At 36.5% G+C, this 20,396-nt stretch overlaps 1 protein-coding gene across 10 annotated transcripts; it reads left to right on the forward strand.

The window, feature by feature from the left end:
• Positions 1-1,985: 1,985 nt before the first annotated feature.
• LOC107845720 (E3 ubiquitin-protein ligase RHF2A) lies at positions 1,986-19,512 on the forward strand. 10 transcript variants are annotated; one of them, XM_016690209.2, is made up of 9 exons: positions 1,986-2,338; positions 7,006-7,173; positions 7,492-7,538; positions 16,653-16,715; positions 16,830-16,917; positions 17,053-17,441; positions 17,555-17,662; positions 17,751-18,097; positions 19,227-19,512. In XM_016690209.2, exons 2-8 carry the CDS (start codon positions 7,039-7,041, stop codon positions 18,043-18,045), a joined length of 1,125 nt encoding a protein of 374 aa, XP_016545695.1. In that variant the 5' UTR covers positions 1,986-2,338; positions 7,006-7,038; the 3' UTR covers positions 18,046-18,097; positions 19,227-19,512. The 10 variants fall into 10 exon arrangements, with proteins under 10 accessions (XP_016545695.1, XP_047250334.1, XP_047250332.1 ...); XM_047394378.1 differs by having other exon boundaries at positions 2,182-2,338; positions 17,558-17,662; XM_047394376.1 differs by having other exon boundaries at positions 2,221-2,338; positions 7,010-7,173.
• Positions 19,513-20,396: the final 884 nt, after the last annotated feature.

Raw genomic sequence — 20,396 nt, forward strand, 5'->3', positions numbered from 1 at the left:
ATGCTTTGTGTCATTCCGTTAAAGATGGAAGAGCATTTTTGAGCCAAAAATTTGACATAGAGATATTTTTGAGCCAAAAAACTAACGAACGATATTTTTAATGCATTTCAGATAGTTTAGAAACATTTTTGACCCTTTTTCGGAAAAGCTATTTACGATATTTTTTTTTTAAAAAAAGAAATATTAATACAAGGACTGGTGACTTGTTCCAATTGTTTTACTTAAAGCAAACATGACCTAATCCTCAAATGTAAACAAATCCAACATGTATGATAATTCATTTTATGGATTAATTATCATATCATATTAATTGTATCTTGTATATTATCATTACTATAATTTAAGTTAATTATAGTACCAAACTACCAATCATTTGCCACCAAACACAATTATTCTTCAAAGAATATTAGAGATCATCCAATCTAACTTTTTTTTTTTTCCAGGTGTGCGGAACCTACATTGGAGCTCGATTAATTCGGGTTCACACTGGGTAAGACCCATTCGGAGTAGCACTTCTTACTAAGGATTTTTTCATACTCAGAGATCGAATCCGAAATCTCTGGTTAAGGGATGAGTCCGACTAATTCGGATTCGCACCGGGTAGGGCCCATTCGGGGATAGCGCTTCCTACCAAGGATTTTTTCATGCCCGAAACTCGAACCCGAGACCTCTAGTTAAGAGAAGAGCAACCCCATCCACTGCACCAAATCCGTTCCGCTGGTGGTTATCAAATTCTCATTCCTAACCCCCCAAAAAACTATTTGATATGCATAATTTGTCCAGTTAAAACTTTATTAACATCCAAGTTTTACATTAACTCAATAATTACATAACACATGTATTACATATTTTTTTATGTTAATTATCACTTAGTCATGATAAGCTAATACAGTTTGGGCTACATATGATATGTTTAATCATGTTTATTCATATATTAATTACCTTTTATTTCTGTCAAACAAAGAATTACATAATATCATGAATAATACAAATATTAGTTAACTCTAATATATCCTACCAAACGACGTTAGGATGTTGTATAACAATGATATAATACATAGATAAATATTTTAATTTGATCTCAATTGATAATCAAACACCTTCAAATTTGAAGATGTGTTATTATACACCACAACTCTTCTCCACTATATCGTGGAATACTCCAATATATAAAGATACCTTCGAAATTTATGTGTAACATCGGTATCGGATATCCAAAAAACACAAGAGATATTAATTGGCGTATTTAGTTGTCAAGTGAAATCAAGTTAAAATGTCTAAATGTTACTGTGGTATGAATAGGATCCCTCCATAAAGTCTTATGTTATGATGTTCGAACTCGTCAAAACTGTCAATGGGTGCGTGTTGGATTCACCAAAATTAATGTATTTTTAAAGAAACCGACACGAGTGCGGCATTAAAAATGAGGAATCCTCGTAACTTAGGTCTCATGTGAGCTTTAACATAAGAATTTTTCTTGTCGATTAAGATCATTTTTGAATGTCTGTTTTTTTTATTTTTTTTGGATAACTGTGATATTCGGGTCAGTTTATGCGCTTCGCAATTAATTCTACGATATGTCTGTCGTCTCCCACCAGTAACAGATAACGTTTGAATGTCTGTTTATTGGCATGATATATAGTTGTGCCTTTTTAACTCGGCTTTAACTAATATCTATGTCCTCGAAATTTTATGTGTGCATAAATAGAGACTTAAACATGCATAAAGTTAAATAAATAAATGCACGTATCTTATCAGCGTATTACGTGGCAATTCGCGTGAGATGCCTCCACATAATACACATTTGTGTATTTGTTCAACTTTATATAAATGTATTATTGCCAAATTTGAATGTTACGCGCATAAAGTTAAATCAAATAGATGCATGTATCTTATGGGCATCCTACGTGACAATTCAAGTGAGATACCTATGCACAGTACGTCTGTATCTATTTATTCAATCTTATATAAATGTGAGAGAAAATGTTCTGTTTTCACCTTGAACTATATACGAAATTCTGAGATATACCCGAACTTTAGAAGGGTCCTATTACCCTGAACTAATTAAAATCGTATTTTTACCAACCTTAGTGCCTACGTGGCACATTAATGAATCAACACATTACAGGTCCACGTAGGCATACATATATGCCACATAGGCACTAAGTTTGCCACTAATACGATTTTAATTAATTCAGGGCAATACGACCCTTCTAAAATTCATTCTCTCTCACTGATTTCGTGTACAGTTCAGTGGAAACGGAGCATCTTCCTAAATGTAATATTGCCAAATATAAATGTTAGTTGGACAAAATGACAAAAATAATAATGATATGAGGTAAAAGAACGTGATCCCCATTACCATTTTCTAATTATATTCTCTCTTTTTGTCTCCCTTATTTCTAACTTAATTAACAACAATTTCTTTAATTTATGTTTTTCATGGCAGAAAATATCAGACCTTTAATTTTTCTAATTTATGGCATATTTTTCTCATCCATTTGACCCATTTTCAAGAACATTTATCTGATTCTCTTTTTTTGAGGTAAAGTTTCTTAATCAATTAAATAAATGCAATATGAAAATTATAGCTCTTATTGATCTAGTTTATGAAGATTGTAATTGTTCTGTTTATGGAATTTTTTTTTTTTTAAATTTGGCATGTTATTGAGAATTTTTTTGTTGTGAATGTAAATATGTGGAGTTTATTTGTAGTTGTGTTGAAGTTTGCATTTTTTTTTTTTCAAGATTTTTGTTTTGGTGATTGTAAATATGTGAAATTTCTTTGTATTTGTGTTAAAGTTTGGGTTTTTTTTTCAAGATTTTGTTGTGTGAATCTAAATATGTGATATATATATATATATTGGTGTAAAGTTGCTGTCATGTGACCACCAGGTAAGGGGTTCAAGCCTTGGAAACATCCCCGGGCATAAATGTAAGTTGAGGTTGCGTACAATAGACCCTTGTGATCTGGCCCTTCCCTGACTCCGCACATAGCGGAAGGTTTAGTGCACTAGGCTTCCCTTTATATTGGTATGATTTTTGTTGTGGTGAATGTAAATATGTGAAATTTCTTTGTATTTGTGTTAAAGTTCGGATTTTTTTCAAAATTTTGTTGTGGTGAATCTAAATATTTGACTTTTATTATATATATTGGTGTAAAGTTGTTGTCACGTGACCATGAGGTCAGTGGTTCAAGCCGGTGAGGCTGCATACAATAGACCCTTGTGGTCCGGCCCTTCCCTGCACCCCACACATAGCGGGAGGTTTATTGCACTAAGCTGTCCTTTATATTGGTATGATTTTTCATGTGATGAACGTAAATATGTAAAATTTCTTGATAGTTGTGTGAAAGTTTGCATTTGTTCAAGATTTTTCTTGTGGTGAAAGTAAATATGTGAAATTTCTTAATAGTTGAGATAAAGTTTGCATTTTTTCAAGATTTTTGTGGTGAATCTAAATATGTGATTTTTATTATATATATTGGTGTAAAGTTGATGTCATGTGACTAGGAGGTCACGGGTTCAAGCCTTGGAAACAATCTCTTACAAAAATGTAAGGTGAGGTTGCGTACAATAGACCCTTGTGGTCCGGCCCTTCCCTGGACCGGGCACGTAACGGGAGGTTTGGTGCACTAGGCTGCCTTTTATATTGGTATGATTTTTCTTGTGGTGAACGTAAATATGTGAAATTTCTTTGTATTTGTGTTAAATTTTGGATTTTTTTCAAAATTTTGTTGTGGTGAATCTAAATATATGATTTTTATCATATATATTGGGGTAAAGTTGTTGTCATGTGACCAGGAGGTAAGGGGTTCAAGCCTTGGAAATATCCCCGGGCATAAATGTAAGGTGAGGCTGCGTATAATAGACTCTTGTGGTCCGGCCCTTCCCTGGACTCCGCATATAGAGGGAGGTTTAGTGCATTAGGCTGCCCTTTATATTGGTATGATTTTTCTTGTGGTGAATGTAAATATGTGAAATTTCTTAATAGTTGTGTGAAAGTTTGAATTTGTTCAAGATTTTTCTTGTGTTGAATGTAAATATGTAAAATTTCTCAATAGTTGAGATAAAGTTTGCATTTTGTTAAGATTCTTGTGGTGAATATAAATATGTGATTTTTATTATATATATTGCTGTAAAGTTGTTGTCATGTGACTCGGAGGTCACGAGTTCAACAACAACAAATAGACCCTGGCAGAAATATTAGGTGAGGCTGCGTATAATAGACCTTGTGGTCTGGCCCTTCCCTGAGACCCCGCACATAGTGGGAGGTTTAGTGCACTAGGATGCCCTTTATATTGGTATGATTTTTCTTGTGGTGAATGTAAATATGTGAAATTTCTTAATAGTTGTGTTAAAGTTTGCATTGGTTCTAGATTTGTCTTGTGTTGAATGTAAATATGTGAAATTTCTTTGTATTTGTGTTAAAGTTTGGATTTTTTTTCAAGATTTTGTTGTGGTGAATCTAAATATGTGATTTTTATTATATATATATATATATATATATATTGGTCTATAGTTACTGTCATGTGATCAAGAGTTCAGGGGTTCAAGTCTTGGAAACGGCCCCCGACAGAAATGTTAGGTGAGACTGTGTACAATATACTCTTGTGGTCCGGCCCTTTCCTGGACTCCACACATAGCGGGAGGTTTAGTGCACTAGGTTGCCCTTTATATTGGTATGATTTTTCTTGTGGTGAACGTAAATATGTGAAATTTCTTTGTATTTGTGTTGTAGTTGAATTTTTTTTCAAAATTTTGTTGTGGTGAATTTAAATATGTGACTTTTATTATATATATTGGTGTAAAGTTGTTGTCATGTGACAATGAAGTCGTGACCAGGAGGTAAGGGATTCAAGCCTTGGAAACAACCTCTTACAGAAATGTAAGGTGAGACTGTGTACAATATACTCTTGTGGTCTGGCCCTTCCCTGCACCCCACACATAGCGGAAGGTTTATTGCACTAGGTTGCCTTTATATTGGTATGATTTTTCTTGTGATGAACGTAAATATGTGAAATTTCTTAATAGTTGTGTTGAAGTTTGAATTTTTTTCAAGATTTTCTTGTGGTGAATGTAAATATGTGGAATTTATTTGTAGTTGTGTTGAAGTTTGCATTTTTTTTTTTTCAAGATTTTTGTTGTGGTGAATGTAAGTATGTGAAATTTCTTTGTACTTGTGTTAAAGTTTGGATTTTTTTTTTCAAGATTTTGTTTTGTGAATCTAAATATGGGATATTTATTATATATATATATATATATATATATATATATATATATTGGTGTGAAGTTGCTGTCATGTGGCAAAGAGGTAAGGGGTTTAAGCCTTGGAAACATTCCCGGGCATAAATGTAAGGTGAGGCTGCGTACAATAGACCCTTGTGGTTCGGCCCTTCCCTGACTCCGCACATAGCGGGAGGTTTAGTGCACTAGGCTGCCCTTTATATTGGTACGATTTTTGTTGTGGTGAACGTAAATATGTGAAATTTCTTTGTTTTTGTGTTAAAGTTCGGATTTTTTTCAAAATTTTGTTGTGGTGAATCTAAATATGTGATTTTTATTATATATATTGGTGTAAAGTTGTTGTCATATGACCAGGAGGTCAGGGGTTCAAGCCTTGAAAATCCCTGACAGAAGTGTAAAGTGAGGCTGCGTATAATTGGTCTGGCCCTCCCCCGCACATAACGGGAGGTTTAGTGCACTAGGCTGTCCTTTATATTGGTATGATTTTTCTTGTGGTGAATGTAAATATGTGAAATTTCTTAGTAGTTGTGTTAAAGTTTGCATTGGTTCTAGATTTGTCTTGTGTTGAATGTAAATATGTGAAATTTCTTTGTATTTGTGTTAAAGTTTGGATTTTTTTTCAAGATTTTGTTGTGGTGAATCTAAATATGTGATTTTTATTATATATATATATATATATATATATTGGTCTATAGTTACTGTCATGTGATCAAGAGTTCAGGGGTTCAAGTCTTGGAAACGGCCCCCGGCAGAAATGTTAGATGAGGCTGTGTACAATAGACCCTTGTGGTCCGGCCGTTCCCTGGACTCCACACATAGCGGGAGGTTTAGTGCACTAGGCTGCCCTTTATATTGGTATGATTTTTCTTGTGTTGAACGTAAATATGTGAAATATCTTTGTATTTGTGTTGAAGTTTGGATTTTTTTCAAAATATTGTTGTGGTGAATCTAAATAAGTGACTGTTATTATATATATTTATATTGGTGTTAAGTTGTTGTCATGTGACCATGAGGTCGTGACCAGGAGGTCAGGGGTTCAAGCCTTGGAAACAGCCTCTTATAGAAATGTAAGGTCAGGCTGCATACAATAGACCCCTGTGGCCCGGCCCTTCCCTGCACCCCGCACATAGCGGGAGGTTTATTGCTCTAGGCTGCCCTTCATATTGGTCTGATTTTTCTTGTGGTGAATGTAAATATGTGAAATTTCTTAATAGTTGTGTTGAAGTTTGAATTTTTTTCAAGATTTTCTTGTGGTGAATGTAGATATATGAAATTTTTTTTTACTTGAGATAAAGTTTGCATTTGTTTCAAGATTTTTCTTGTTGTGAAGGTAAACATGTGATTTTTATATATATATTTGTGATAAAGTTTTCACTTTTTCCATTTGTTTGATGAAATGGACTTTTAATGTATGTGTGTGCATGCTTATCGAGAATACCTAGATGATGATTTTATGTAATGAAGATATGTTATAATGAGAACAATCTTCTTCCAGATTCGGCATTTTTTAAATTTTGTGTTATAAAATAAATGAATGTTAGTGTATGTGTATGCACAGATTCGGAATATACCCAAATGGTGCTTTTATTAAATTAAGACGTATTTACTCCGAACTTAAGATTCTTCAATTTTGTTAGAATTCTTGAATGTCTCGGTGTACGTTATACATTGGCTGAGGATTCATCAATTACGAATGGACTTCCTAGTTTTTCTCTCGTAATTTCTACTTTATTCTAATATTCTTTGCTCTTGGAGGAAGCTAGTAGGACTGTCATGAGATAAGGTTCTGGAAATGGACGACGAGCTCAAGAAAGCGGAGAGTCATACCACATCAGCTGCAGCTTTTGTGGAAGGAGGAATTCAAGATGCCTGTGATGATGCCTGCAGCATTTGTCTTGAGGCTTTCTGCGAAAGTGATCCTTCGACGGTGAACACTATGGAAAACTTTTTGCACAAAATATAAATGTTTATTAAGTATAGAATTGAAGGGGAGCCTTGGGGCAACAGTAAAGTTGTCTCCGTGTGGCCTATAGGTCAGCGGGCCATCAACATCACACCCTTAGTGTGCGGCCTTCCCCGGACCTTGCTAACACAGGATGTTTTGTGCACCGCACTCCCCCCTCCCAACCCTCAACCCCCATCCCCCTCTTTTTCTCCTATCAAGTATAGGATTGTTTTTCTCGTTCTGGCCGTTATTACCGAGGTGTTGAAAATTGCCTAAGATATCTGGTTTGTTGTTCAACAGCTAACAAGCTGCAAGCATGAATTTCACCTCCAGTGCATCCTAGAATGGTATGCTTTTGCAACAAACCCTGCTTCAGCCGTCTTTATTGATTTTGAGATTTTTTTTTTCATGAAGTTGATTTTGAGAATCTTAATTCATTGCTCTTGTTATTTTGCATTCAGTAGCTTATTTGTTGTTTTCTGGGCTATTAAAATGTCATTTGGTGATTTGAAATCCATAGTAATAGAAAAAGAAATTTAGGGTGTGTTTGGTATGATGGAAAATGTTTTCCAATTTTCCCTTGTTTGGTTGTAATAAAATGTTGGGAAAATATTTTCCACAACAACTCATTTTCGTCAATTTGAGGGAAAATGACTTCCTCATGAGCCAAGGGAAGTCATTTTTCAGAAAATGACAAATGTGACTTATGACCCCACCCCCGCTCCTCTCCTCACCCTAACAACACTCATATTCACATGACTCAAAAAATTCGCATTTCTCACGAAAATATTTTTCACTGTACTTTGCTTCAATTTTTTACTGTTTGAAATAAAAAATGGTGAATCCCGAATTTTTCCCATTTCCAGTGTTCGCTGAATGTATTGTTATTTTCATATGCATAGAAGAAGAATTACCTATGTTACTTTTACTAATTGCATATTTCATTTTGTCATTGATGTAACTTGTTTCACGAGGTTGAATAAGTTTGTCGTTCCGTTATATTCCTATTAATTATAGTATCTTGAGATTGTCCTGACAAAATGTTGAAAAGTGTCTCCTATATTTGCTAATTAATAGTTGCTTAAATTTAGTGATTGTAATATTTTAGTATTCGATATTGATATTATTTGTTATGCTTAAATTAGTTCTTACAAATTGTTGAGTTGCTAGAGGCACAGATATACTAGTTAACAGGTAGTAGTATTTTCTAAAAAATATTTTTTCACTCACCAATCGAACACTAGAAAATATTTTTCTAAAAAATATTCTCTACTCACCAACCAAACATCATAAAATATTCTTCGAAAAATATTTTCCACTCACCAACCAAACATGAGAAAATAAGTAGAAAATCAACTTATTTTCCAAGAAAACATTTTCCAAGAAAACATTTCCATGAAAAATATTTTCCATCATACCAAACATACCCTTAGACTTGATAGCTTTTGTGACTGTCTTTTTTTGGGAGGGGCTGGCTAACTGGCTATCATAAATGTGAGTTGGGATAGTAAAACGGAGAAGTAAAAAAGATATTCTTTTTGATAGCCCTGGTGTCCGGGCAAGCTTGCACAACCTTGGGTAATTCCACGGGGTACATGCTACCTGCCACCAGCATAGGTATCGGGTAACTCTATCCACTAAGGCTTAGACAAATGGGAAGAAATCACCTAGTGTTGCCTGTTTCCGTCATCTTTATTGATTTTGAGAATCTTTTTGCCATGAAGTTGATGTCGGTTTAGAAGGTGTGATAAAGTTACTCATATCTACTACCTAGTACTCTTTTACCCTAATCCTTGACCTCCATATCTTCCTTCCTAAGGTCATATCCTCGGTAAGCTGCAAAAGAATAAAAGAGAAATAGATAGATAAATCAATTCATAGAGTATTGTTCATCAAGGATTATTCTGGTTTCTCAACAAATCATAACTATCGGATTTATTGAATAGGAACCTTGAATAGTCAAATCATCTTGAACATTTGAAACTCTGTGGAACCTTGAATAATCAAATCATCTTGAACATCTGAAACTCTTTGTGTAGCCTAGATAAGGACCCGACCATCTCAAGCTAATATATATAAGCTTTATCTCTAACTAAAAGATAATAGTATCTCCAAGTAATGGTTTTTATTCCTACACCATTCTTCCTCAGTTGAAGAAAATGTACGACGGCGAGTGAGATTACCAAAAGATGTAGATTTATAGAACGGAATTCATCCTCGTTAGTCTATGTTGTGTCAAGTGATGATCCTTCTATGAAACAATTTTTGCTTCTATCCAGCATATATCGGATTGGATTTTCAACTTGTAGTGGTGCCTGTTAGTATAAAGACAATTAAGGAGTGTTATCACCAACTATCAAGAAAGATTTTGAGAGATCTAACTTTCTAATTATTAAAAGGGCAGCCCGGTGCACTAAAGCTTCCGCTATGCACAGGGTCCGGTGAAGGGCCCCACCACAAGGGTGTATTGTACGCAGCCTTACCTTGCATTTCTGCCAGAGGTTGTTTCCAAGGCTTAAACTCGTGACCTCCTGGTAGTAACTTTCTAATTATTGCTTCAGTTAAATGATGAAAAGCTGTCAGTTGAATGATGTTGGCTGGGTTGTATTGGGGGTAGGCGATGGGTTTATTTAGTAAGTAATGGGTTCTTTTGAGAAGGTAGTAATGAGTTCTAAAAGTGTAGCAGCTTAATGAATCGGAATTTGATGTCGGGTACCAAGATTGATGCAACACTAGAAAGGAGAAAGGGGGGATAGAGAAAAATAGGAGAATGAGAATGAAGACTACAACATAGTGGAATCCCACAAGTGGGGTCGGGGGATGGTAGAGTGTACGCAGACCTTACTCCTACCTCGTAGAGATTGCAAGATTGTTTCCGATAGACCATTGGCTTAATTAAGGCATTTCTAAACCGTTTGAAAAAGGGAATACAAAAACGAGAGCAGTAACAACATCAAAATAATGCAAAACGAAGGGAATTGCATAATATATAAAAAAAGAACATAACGACAATGAAATAAAGCGGTAACCAAAGCACAAAAAAAAAACACGTGCTAACTGGATTCAAAGAATAAGAAAATAGGAGAATAGTGCCAATACAACTGTTAAGAAAGAAGGTCCACAAGTGTGATCACCAAGCCTATAGGTAAGGGTTCCATTCACAGAACAAGAACTCTGAATAGTCGGAACACCCAAAACAAATAGAGCTCGGTTTGTAACTGAAAGATATGGCTAAATCAGATAGCTTCATTATATTCTTCTGTCAGTTTAGGTGCATAATAATCATAGTGAGCTTAAATATTCCTTTTCTTTTGTCTTTTGTTGTGAGTAAATTAGCAATTAGCATCATGATTACGTTGAACTAGAGACATTTATACAAGGGTAACCATGTTTAATTAATGCAACTATTTTTTCCTAAAGTTGTATGATTTGTAATTACAAATTAGTTTTCTTATTTCATACAAATAAACCATAAACAGAGAGGGAATGAATGGACTACTTGTGGTAATTTATGCATAAATATAGACATAAATAATAGTGTTCTTATTAGTTGTCCATGGTGCACTTACAACCATCAAACCAGAGAACAAAGCAGGGCTCGACAAAAGATAAAGTATTATAGTACATCGTCCTTCCTTGAAATGGAACTTTCATGCTAGAGCAAGAACTAGCGTGAAAGTCAATCTATTACGACCAACCTTTCTTAGAAAGCATTCACCGAGTTACTTATTGAATCTCAAATTGATGCACCTCGAAGAACTAAATCAATCCAGGAGGTTAACCTCGAGGAAGGAGAGAGCTAAGATTAGGGTATTAACCGAGAAAAATAGCTAAATTGAGAAGAATAAGAGAGAACATGAGTTGTATTATGATTTCTGAATAGCTGTGAATCATTACACATGAGTATTTATAGCTAATTATTGAACAATAACCGCCTAACTTACTCTTGGACTCTGCTACAGTGATTCTGTTACAACAGTAAAAACAAACAACTGCTATAGTACTTGACAGACTTAACTAACTTTGAGTCCTAATTGTTTTTGCCTCTTCTTAACCTGCTACACTTGTATCAATACCCCTCCGTGAAGAACATCCTTGTCCTCAAGGATTGAAACCAGGAAACCTAGTGTGTAACTCTGAAACAAACTCCCAAGTAGCTTGAACTGCATCAAGATCAGTCCATTTGACTAGGACCTGATCTACTGCCTTGTTGCCGCGCTTGACCATCCTCCTATCTAGAACTGACTCAGGCTCAGGACGAAAGGGACTAGATAAGTGCAGAACAGGTGGATGGTTGAAGCTCATGGGAACTGCATAACATTTCTTGAGCTGAGAGACATAGAAAGTAGGATGAATAAGAACATCCTTGGGCAACAACAACCTATAAGCAACAACTCCAACCTAGCCTCCACCATATAAGGACCATAATACTTGGCTGCCAGCTTGTTAAATGGTCTAGTAGCTACTGTAACTTGCCTATAAGGTTGAAGTTTTAAGTACACCCAATCACCCACTGAAAATGATCTATCAGTTCTATGTTTATCAGCAATGTCTTTCATTTGTTGTTGAGCTCTAGCCATGTGAAATTTCAGCAATTGAATGATGGATTCTCTAGCTTCTAGTGACCTGTCGACCATCTCAGAAGCACTCATGCCGACCAAGTAAGGCAAATGGATAGGAGGTTTTTGACCATACAATACCTCATAAGGGGTACACTTGATGGTGGAACGGTAAGTGGTATTGACCACCACTCAGCCAAGGGTATATAGGTAGACCAGTCCTTAGGTTTGTCGGAGCAAAAGCATCTCAAGTAAGTCTCTAGAGTCCTTTTGAGCACCTCAGTTTGACCATCAATCTAAGGATGGTAAGCTGTGGATCTCTGCAATTGCACTTCTTGAAGTGTAAAAAGTTCTTGCCAAAAGGAGCTTAAGAACACAGGATCTCTATCACTTGTCATGGTCCCTAGCATACCATGAAGCTTAAAAACATGGTCCAAATAACACTGAGCTACTGATTGAGCAGTATAAGGATGCAAGCATAAGAAATGACCATACTTGCTCAGTCTGTCAACCAAAACCAATATGACATCTTTCCTATTAGATTTAGGAAGTCCTTCAATGAAATCTAAGCACACATCAATCCACACACTTTCAGGAATAGGAAGAGGTTGCAGATAACCAGGATAAGCAGCTGCATCATACTTGTTTCTTTGGCATATGTCACATTGTTGTATAAAAGATTTAACATCCTGCAAAAGGGATTTCCAATAGAATAGTGACTGCAATCTCCAAGTAGTAGCATCTATCCCTGTGTGCCCTCCTTGAGTAGTGTTATGCCACAATTCCATCATCTTCCTTTTCATTGTGGATTATCACCCACCAATCTACCTTTCCATCTCAGTTGTTCATGACACTAAGTATAGTGCTTAAAAGGTTGAACCTACAATCTTGTAATAATTTCCTGCAGCTTAGGATCTTGTATCCAACTCTCTTTAATTTCATCATATAGAACATCATATGGAGACAAAATGGAAACAACCAAGAGTTCAGCATCCGGCATTCTAAACAAGGCATCAGCAGCCTTGTTCTCAGACCCCTTTTTATACTCAATAGAGAAATCAAAAGCCATAAGTTTAGAAATTCCTGCAACTTGAAAGTCAGTGTGTATCTGCTGATCTAACAAATATTTTAAGGCTTTCTAATCAGTCTTAACAACAAAGTGTCTTCCTAGCAAGTAATGAGACCACCTTGTAACAGCAAATATAAGAGCCAACAATTCCCTGACAGACATGACAGACATGGCTTGGTGTTTTGGAACCAAGGCTTTACTGATATATGCAATGGGGTGACCCTGTTATATTCACACAGCACCAATCCCCTTTCCACTTCCATCAGTCTCAACCACAAAAAGCAAGGAATAATTAGGCATAGCCCACACAGGTGCAGAAACTAAGGCTTGTTTGAGTGCATGGAATGCTGTAGTAGCCTGGTCAATCCAATTGAATCCTTTCCTTCTTTAACAGGTCATGTAGTGGTCTACAAATGGCGCCAAAGCCTTGAATAAATCTCCTATAGTATCCAGCAAGACCTAAGAAACCCCTCAATTGCTTGATGTTGCTTGGAAGTGGCCATTGCTGCACAACACTGATCTTTTTAGGATCAGTTGAAACACCTTCAGCACTTATGTAATGGCCTAAGTATTCTACCTTATCCACCCCAAATGCACACTTGGACATCTTTGCATACAACTGATATTGCTTCATCAATTCAAATACAGCCTTAACATGTGCAACATGATCATTCAATGTCTTACTATAGTTGAGTATGTCATCAAAGAACACAAAAATTGATTTCCTCAGTAAAGGTTTAAAAACAACATTCATCAACCCTTGAAAGGAGGAAGGTGCATTAGTTAAGCCAAAAGGCATAACTAAAAACTCATAGTAGCCTTTATGGGTCTTAAAAGTAGTTTTATAAGTATCATTCTTGTCCATTCTCAGCTGATGATACCCTGCCCTCAAGTCTATTTTGGAAAACAACATAGCACCCCTTAATTCATCAAGCAAGTCTTCAATCATTGGTATAGGGAACTTATCTTTGATAATCAACTGATTCAAGGTTCTATAATCCACACAAAGCCTCCATGTACCATCTTTTTTTCCTACTAACACCACTCGGGAAGCATAAGGGCTAGTACTATGTTGTATTACCCCTTGTTCCATCAATTCTTGCACAAGTTTCTCCTCTGTGTGGAGGGAGTGTTCTAGGTATTTCAAACAAACAAGAGTACTACTTAATTAGAGCATCTAAAGCAGGATCTATACCAGTAGATGAAGTAGCTTGGATGTTGTAGCAACTAGTGTCAGCTGTTGTACTATCCACCAGTGATAACATAAACAATTGAGCAGCTTGTGCTTCTAGTTTAATCACCTCCTCTGCCTTAGCAGGCTTAAGTTTATCACTAGCTCCTCTCAACACATGTTTCTTTCCCTTGTAAACAAATTCAATTGTCCCGTTCTTAAAATCAAATAGTATCTTTCCCAATGTGCTTCACCACTAAACTCCCAACACAATATCCACATTTCCTAAAGGTAATAACAGAAAGTCTGAAGCGAAAGTCGTACCTTGTAGTAACCACTGCAGATTTTTACACACAGCAGCAGTCTACACTTTTCTACCATCTGCAATACTGATATATTGTTCCACTATATGATCAGCCTGACAACCCAACCTTGTGGCTATAGATTGATCAATTAACACCTGTAAGGGCCTTTCTCATGATACCCTGTGACTCTAATAGTTTGATAACTAGAAACGCCAGTAAAAGCTTGAAGTGATATAGTCATACAGTCTTCAGGTTCATTCAGCAATTCTTGCACTACATCACCATCACTTATCTCTGCAGTATCTTCATCTTCCAATACCTCTACCATATACAGTTGCTTCTTACTTCTACAGTTATGTCCTTGTATATAAGGTTCATCACAGAAAAAACAAAGGCCTTTTGCCCTTTTCTCATTCATTTCAGCCGCGGAACGTCTTCTACCGGGAATTTTACTAACAACATTTTAGATGGTGTGTACCATCTGACTAGTCATCTGATTAGTCCCAACATTCTTCTTAACTACAGGTGTGTTATTAGAGGATCTTGGTTGAAAGGGAGGTTTAGGGGTAAGGTAATAGGCCTGGCATCTTCAAATCCCAAGATTGAACTTGAGCTTCAAAAACCTCTTCTTGCAATCTAGTGATTTTGTAGGCTTGGCGAAGTGTTCTTGGAATCTGAATCCTAACAGCTTTGTTAAGTTCAGGTTTCAACCCTCCTAAGTAACAACTCAAGGCATTTTCATCAGACAAGTTAACCCCACATAACAACCTATCAAACTCAGCTTGATAAGCCTTCACACTACCAGTCTGTTGTAAATTCATAATAGCTTCCATTGGGTCTTCAAAACTATCACCAAATCTATCATTAAGGGCTAGTACATACTCAGACCAAGAAGGATCTTTTGTAGCAGTTCTAGATCTCATATATGACCTATGCCAGGCTATAGCATCACCATCTAGATGAATTGAAGCTACTCTAACCATTTGATCAGGTGGAACCTCATCCATGGAAAAAAACTGGTCCACCTTATACAACCAGGTTCGCAAATCATGGCCAGAAAATCGAGGGAATTCAAGCTTAGAACAACGAGTAAGAAATTTATTATTAGAATCTTGAAATTCTCTGAAATTTACCATTAGAATCTTGAAATTCTCTGTTCTGCTGGGAACACACTTGCCCCCTTGGTTCATCACCACCTACTGAAGATTCAGCCCTGCCTTCATTTACATTTCTTTCCTTCTGATTCCAATTTCCCAAAGCTTGTTTAATCTCCATTAATTCCTTATTTGTACGCGCATTTCGATCATTCATGATCAGCATTCCATCCATCAATTTCTGCAGTTGATCTTGGATTTGTGACAATTTCCCATCGACCTCTTCTGTTGATTTATCGACATTTTTATCACGCACAACCATGATTATTCAGCCGAGAATCACGAGCTCTGATACCAATTGATGCACCTCGAAGAACTAAATCAATCCAGGAGGTTAACCTCGAGGAAGGAGAGAGCTAAGATCAGGGTATTAACCGAGAAAAATAGCTAAATTGAGAAGAATAAGAGAGAAGATGAGTTGTATTATGATTTCTGAATAGCTGTGGATCATTACACATGAGTATTTATAGCTAATCATTGAACAATAACCGCCTAACTCACTCTTGGACTCTGCTGCAGTGATTCTGTTACAACAGTAAAAACAAAAAACTGCTATAGTGCTTAACAGACATAACTAACTTTGAGTCCTAACTGTTTTTGCCTCTTCTTAACCTGCTGCACTTGTCACAAATCTCTTGGATGCCGGAGAATTATTTGTGTCCAGGTCGATTAGTTAGAGGTTCCACCTCCTTCTCCCCCGCCTTTTAGCCTTCTGGACCGCGGGAAAAAAAAAGAAGAGTGAAATTGGGGCATCTTTCCTGAGAAAGGCCGCCTTCTCCCAGGCCAGCAGTCTTCTACTTTCCAGTCAATAGCTCTTCCCTCTTTCCTTGGCTCTGCTCGATCGTCTGTGCTTCGCCCCAACAAGTAATAATTGACAAACGATGTTTCCTTCCCTTTATTAAGAGTTAAACCTATAATTCTAAAGTATTTGCATTGGTAGAATATGCATGGCAACTATCTCATTCGGGTTGTTTTTCTCAATAAGTATGCCTTATGAGTTGGGAGATGTTTGATATGTTATTTTTAATGTTCACATAATTTTCTTGTTGATTTTAAATCCTGTAACCGGTATTCTTGTTTGTTAAAATCGCTTTTTGTACATAAGAGCTTGTCAAACTCTGGGACCGATTTTGGTTCTGAAGTTCAAAACTAACATATGTTTTGTTCGAGTTTATTTATAATTTGTATAAATTTTCAATACAGGCATCAGAGAAGTTCTAATTGTCCAATGTGTTGGCAGCCCCTGAGTCTGAAAGATCCTACGAGGTTCATTTGACTTCTTTTTGTTTCCCAATTTCACAACTTTCAGATCTTTTTCATGCTACGCGTTACCTTGATATTCAACTTTGATTGATTCCCCTGATTCGGATGATATTGCAGTCAAGAATTGCTTGAGGCTGTGGAACAAGAGAGGACTCTTAGGTTTAATCAGGCAAGAAATGCTTCAGTGTTCCGTCGTCCTACTCTGGTAAATCTTGAATTTCAGCATATCTATTTACCCGTCCGAGCTTCACAACCTTTGTTCTTTCTCCTATCTGATTAATGAAATTCCACAAAGCTATAATGTTGTGTCATCTCGTTTTCTTTTTTGATTGTTCTCTAGTTAACCACGGGGATGAGTGAGTCTGAACTCGAAGAGCGCATTATTCAGCATTTGGCTGCTGCTGCAGCAATGGGAAGGGGACGCCACTTTGGTCAACGAGAGGGCTCAAGAAATCGGTCATCTTCTCATGGCCATCCACATTTTTTAGTGTTTTCAACTCATCCTGATTCATCTCCTACTGCCGCTGCTGTTTCAGCTTCCGTTACTCCTGCTGAATCAGATTCTGGTCAAGCTATTGCTGATCCTTCTGTTCCTATTACTGCTGTCCGCAGTGAGCCCGCACATTTTTTGCCTCAACTTTCATTTGATCAAAGTAATCAACTTTCCGCTTCATCATCTCGATATGTTCACCCGCAAACCGTTAACGAAGGAATATCTGTTGGTGATAGGTATTGATGATTTTCAATCTCTTGGCTTAACATCAGTTTTGTGAATTGTTCAATGGTACACCTGTTTCTCTAATCAAAATTTGTCATCGTCTTATGGTTTCATTTCATTTTAGAAGCTCTTCTAGTTCATCTATCACCAAAAACCAGGATACAGCAGGACCATCAGACTTCCAATCACTATCGGAATCCTGGAAATCTCGATTTAATTCAATGTCAATGAAGTATGAATTGCTAAACTTGCTTTTTCTTGAGAGTGTCGTATTAGAAGCTTGAAGCATGTTGAATGTGTTTTTTTTTTTTGCTTTCCAGATATAGAGAATCAATCTCGAGGAGTACACGAGGGTGGAAGGAGAGATTGTTTTCTCGAAGTAATTCTATGGCAGCAGATATTGGTTCCGAAGTTAGGAGAGAAGTTAATGCTGAAATAGCTAATGTATCTCGCATGATGGAACGCTTCGAGACACGAGAAAATAGAACAGACAATAACATACCGGATCCTTCAAACGCGGAGCAGAGACACAATGATAGTATGGTTGCTCATAACGGAAGCAGATTGAACGGAAATAACTCTGCAACTTTTTCTGCAAGTTCAGCTCGGAATTAAGTCATATTTAATCACTTGCGCGGCAATTGTCCTCAACATTTCATCTTTGAAAGTAAGTAATTTATCCCGCATTACGTCTTTAAAGATGCTTATTTTTATGACTTGCCTTATGTGTTTAGTTTTTTTGCGTTCTTAAGTCCGGAATGAAGCCTTGGAAATAGCCTTTGGCAGAAATGCAAGGTAAGGCTGCGTACCATACACCCTTGTGGTGGGACCCTTCCCCCGGACACCGCACATAGCGGTAGCTTTAGTGCACCATGCTGCCCTTTTAAGTTCGGAATGATGCTATGAGTGTCTTCTTGTATTAGGAAAGATATAGGCATGAAACATTGGCATAACTGAAATTGGTAGTATCTTGGTTCTTGTCAATTGTGGCGTATCTAGACTAGACGCAACAGGCTCTGCAGAACCCCATGTGCGTCTAGCTCGGACTAGATTGTATGCGTGTATGTGAAGATCAGAACTCATTGACTCGAAATCCTTGATGTGGCTGTCTTTTTGGTTAACGTCCATGTTCGATAGATGCATATATTGGATAATACAAACAAATCTTGGCAATGTCGTTGCTATTTGTTGATCTTAGGGGTCGTTTAGTTGGGAACAAGTTATCCCGGGATAATTAGTCCAGGGATTAGTTATCCCGCCATATGTGGTATCCCTTTTTATTGTTTGCTTTTAAGTTTTTTGTTTGTTATACTGTTATCTCCCGAGCCGGAGGCCTATCGGGAACAACTTCTGTACTTCATATGAGGTAATGGTATGAGCTATGTACACTTTACCCTCCCTAGACCCCACTTTGTGGGAATACACTAGGTATGTTGTCGTCGTCGTTGTACATGTTTCATTTGTTCTATTTATTTTGCTATTTTGCTGCCATTTTTTTTTCTATCATGCTTTGATTATATTTGTTTTGAGTCGGAAATCTATCGGAAACAACCTCACTATCCCAAAGGTGGGATAAGCTAAGGTCGGCGTACATCCTACCCTTTCCGAAACCCCACTTGTGCGATTACGTACAAAGTATGTAAGGCCCGGTGAAGGGTCGCAACTGAAGGGCTGATGTCACGACTTGAACCTGTGACCTATAAGTCATACAAAGACAACTTTAACTTTACCGTTGCTCCAAGACTCACCTTCGAGATTATTACTAATTTATGCCGAGATTTATTTTATTTTTTCAGGGTTTTAGCTCATCATCACATTCAAATATGATACGCGAGGACGACGATGACAACAACAACTACGCTTCAATCCCAAACAAGAACACACAATGTAATATAGTTTTATCAAAGCTAAAGATATGTTGTTTGAGTAGAACAAAAGGAATGAATAACCAGAAAAATGTTCTTTTTCAACTACCTGTAAAATTGTTTATATTTTTGTGTAAAACATGAACTAAGGGATGTGTTCGGTACGATTGGAAAATGTTTTCTTGAAAAATAAATGAATTTTTATTTTTTTTTTGTATTCGGTGCGTAAGCAAAAAAAATACTCTTAAGGGCTCGTTTGGTATGAGGGTTTATTTCATGTTTGGCGGGGATAAAATTGTTGGATAACTCATCTCAAAATTAGTTATTCGGTGATTGTAGTGTTATTTTTGTCTCACGTTGAAGGTGGAATAAGTCTTGAAGGTGGAATAAGTCTTGGGATAACTTATTTCCCAATCAGACAAGCACTAAAGAGGTCGTTTGGTGTAAGGTATTAAAATAAATAGTCGTGGGATAAAAATAATTCAGGGATAAAACTTTGGCTGTCAAGTTTGGGATAATTTATTTCGAGATTAACAGATAGTATCGGGATAAGTTATCCCATCCTTTTGGTGGTATAATAATTTCAAGATAATGTATCCTGAGATAAAGCCACAAAATGACAAAACTACCCTCCAAGTCCTTCGATTATCACTTTTCACATATATAAGATGAAGAGTATTTTTGTAAATAAATAATATATTCTTAGAAATAATGCAATACATATTATTTTTAGTACCACAAACCAAACAACCATTGAAAAATAATACCAGAATACGTAATCTCAGGACAACTAATCTCAATATAGCTAATCTAGCATAATTAATTTTCTCATAACTTGTGTTCAAATCAAATGACTACTAAAAATATTTGGAAATAAAATAAGGTGTATTGAAGGATGCGGGAATATAATCAACGTGGAATGTCACTTGTGGAACTCGAATTTTCTATTTTACAAAATAAAAAGGACATAAAGGGTGTGTTTGGTATGAAGGAAAATATTTTCCATGGAAACTGTTTTCCTAGAAAATGTTTTCTTGGAAAACAAGTAGATTTCTTAGTTGTTTTCCTGTGTTTGGTTGGTGGATGGAAAATATTTTTCGG

The sequence above is a fragment of the Capsicum annuum genome, chromosome 8 (assembly GCF_002878395.1).
Source record: "Capsicum annuum cultivar UCD-10X-F1 chromosome 8, UCD10Xv1.1, whole genome shotgun sequence".
Lineage (NCBI taxonomy): Eukaryota > Viridiplantae > Streptophyta > Magnoliopsida > Solanales > Solanaceae > Capsicum > Capsicum annuum.

What these genes read in the sequence shown, in the direction of transcription:
- LOC107845720 (XM_016690209.2), top strand. Translation starts at nt 7,039, where the DNA reads ATGGACGACGAGCTCAAGAAAGCGGAGAGTCATACCACATCAGCTGCA. An exon ending in CTCCAGTGCATCCTAGAATG is followed by an intron (nt 7,539 to 16,652) that starts GTATGCTTTTGC and finishes TTTTCAATACAG; the next exon opens with GCATCAGAGAAGTTCTAATT. An exon ending in GGAATATCTGTTGGTGATAG is followed by an intron (nt 17,442 to 17,554) that starts GTATTGATGATT and finishes ATTTCATTTTAG; the next exon opens with AAGCTCTTCTAGTTCATCTA.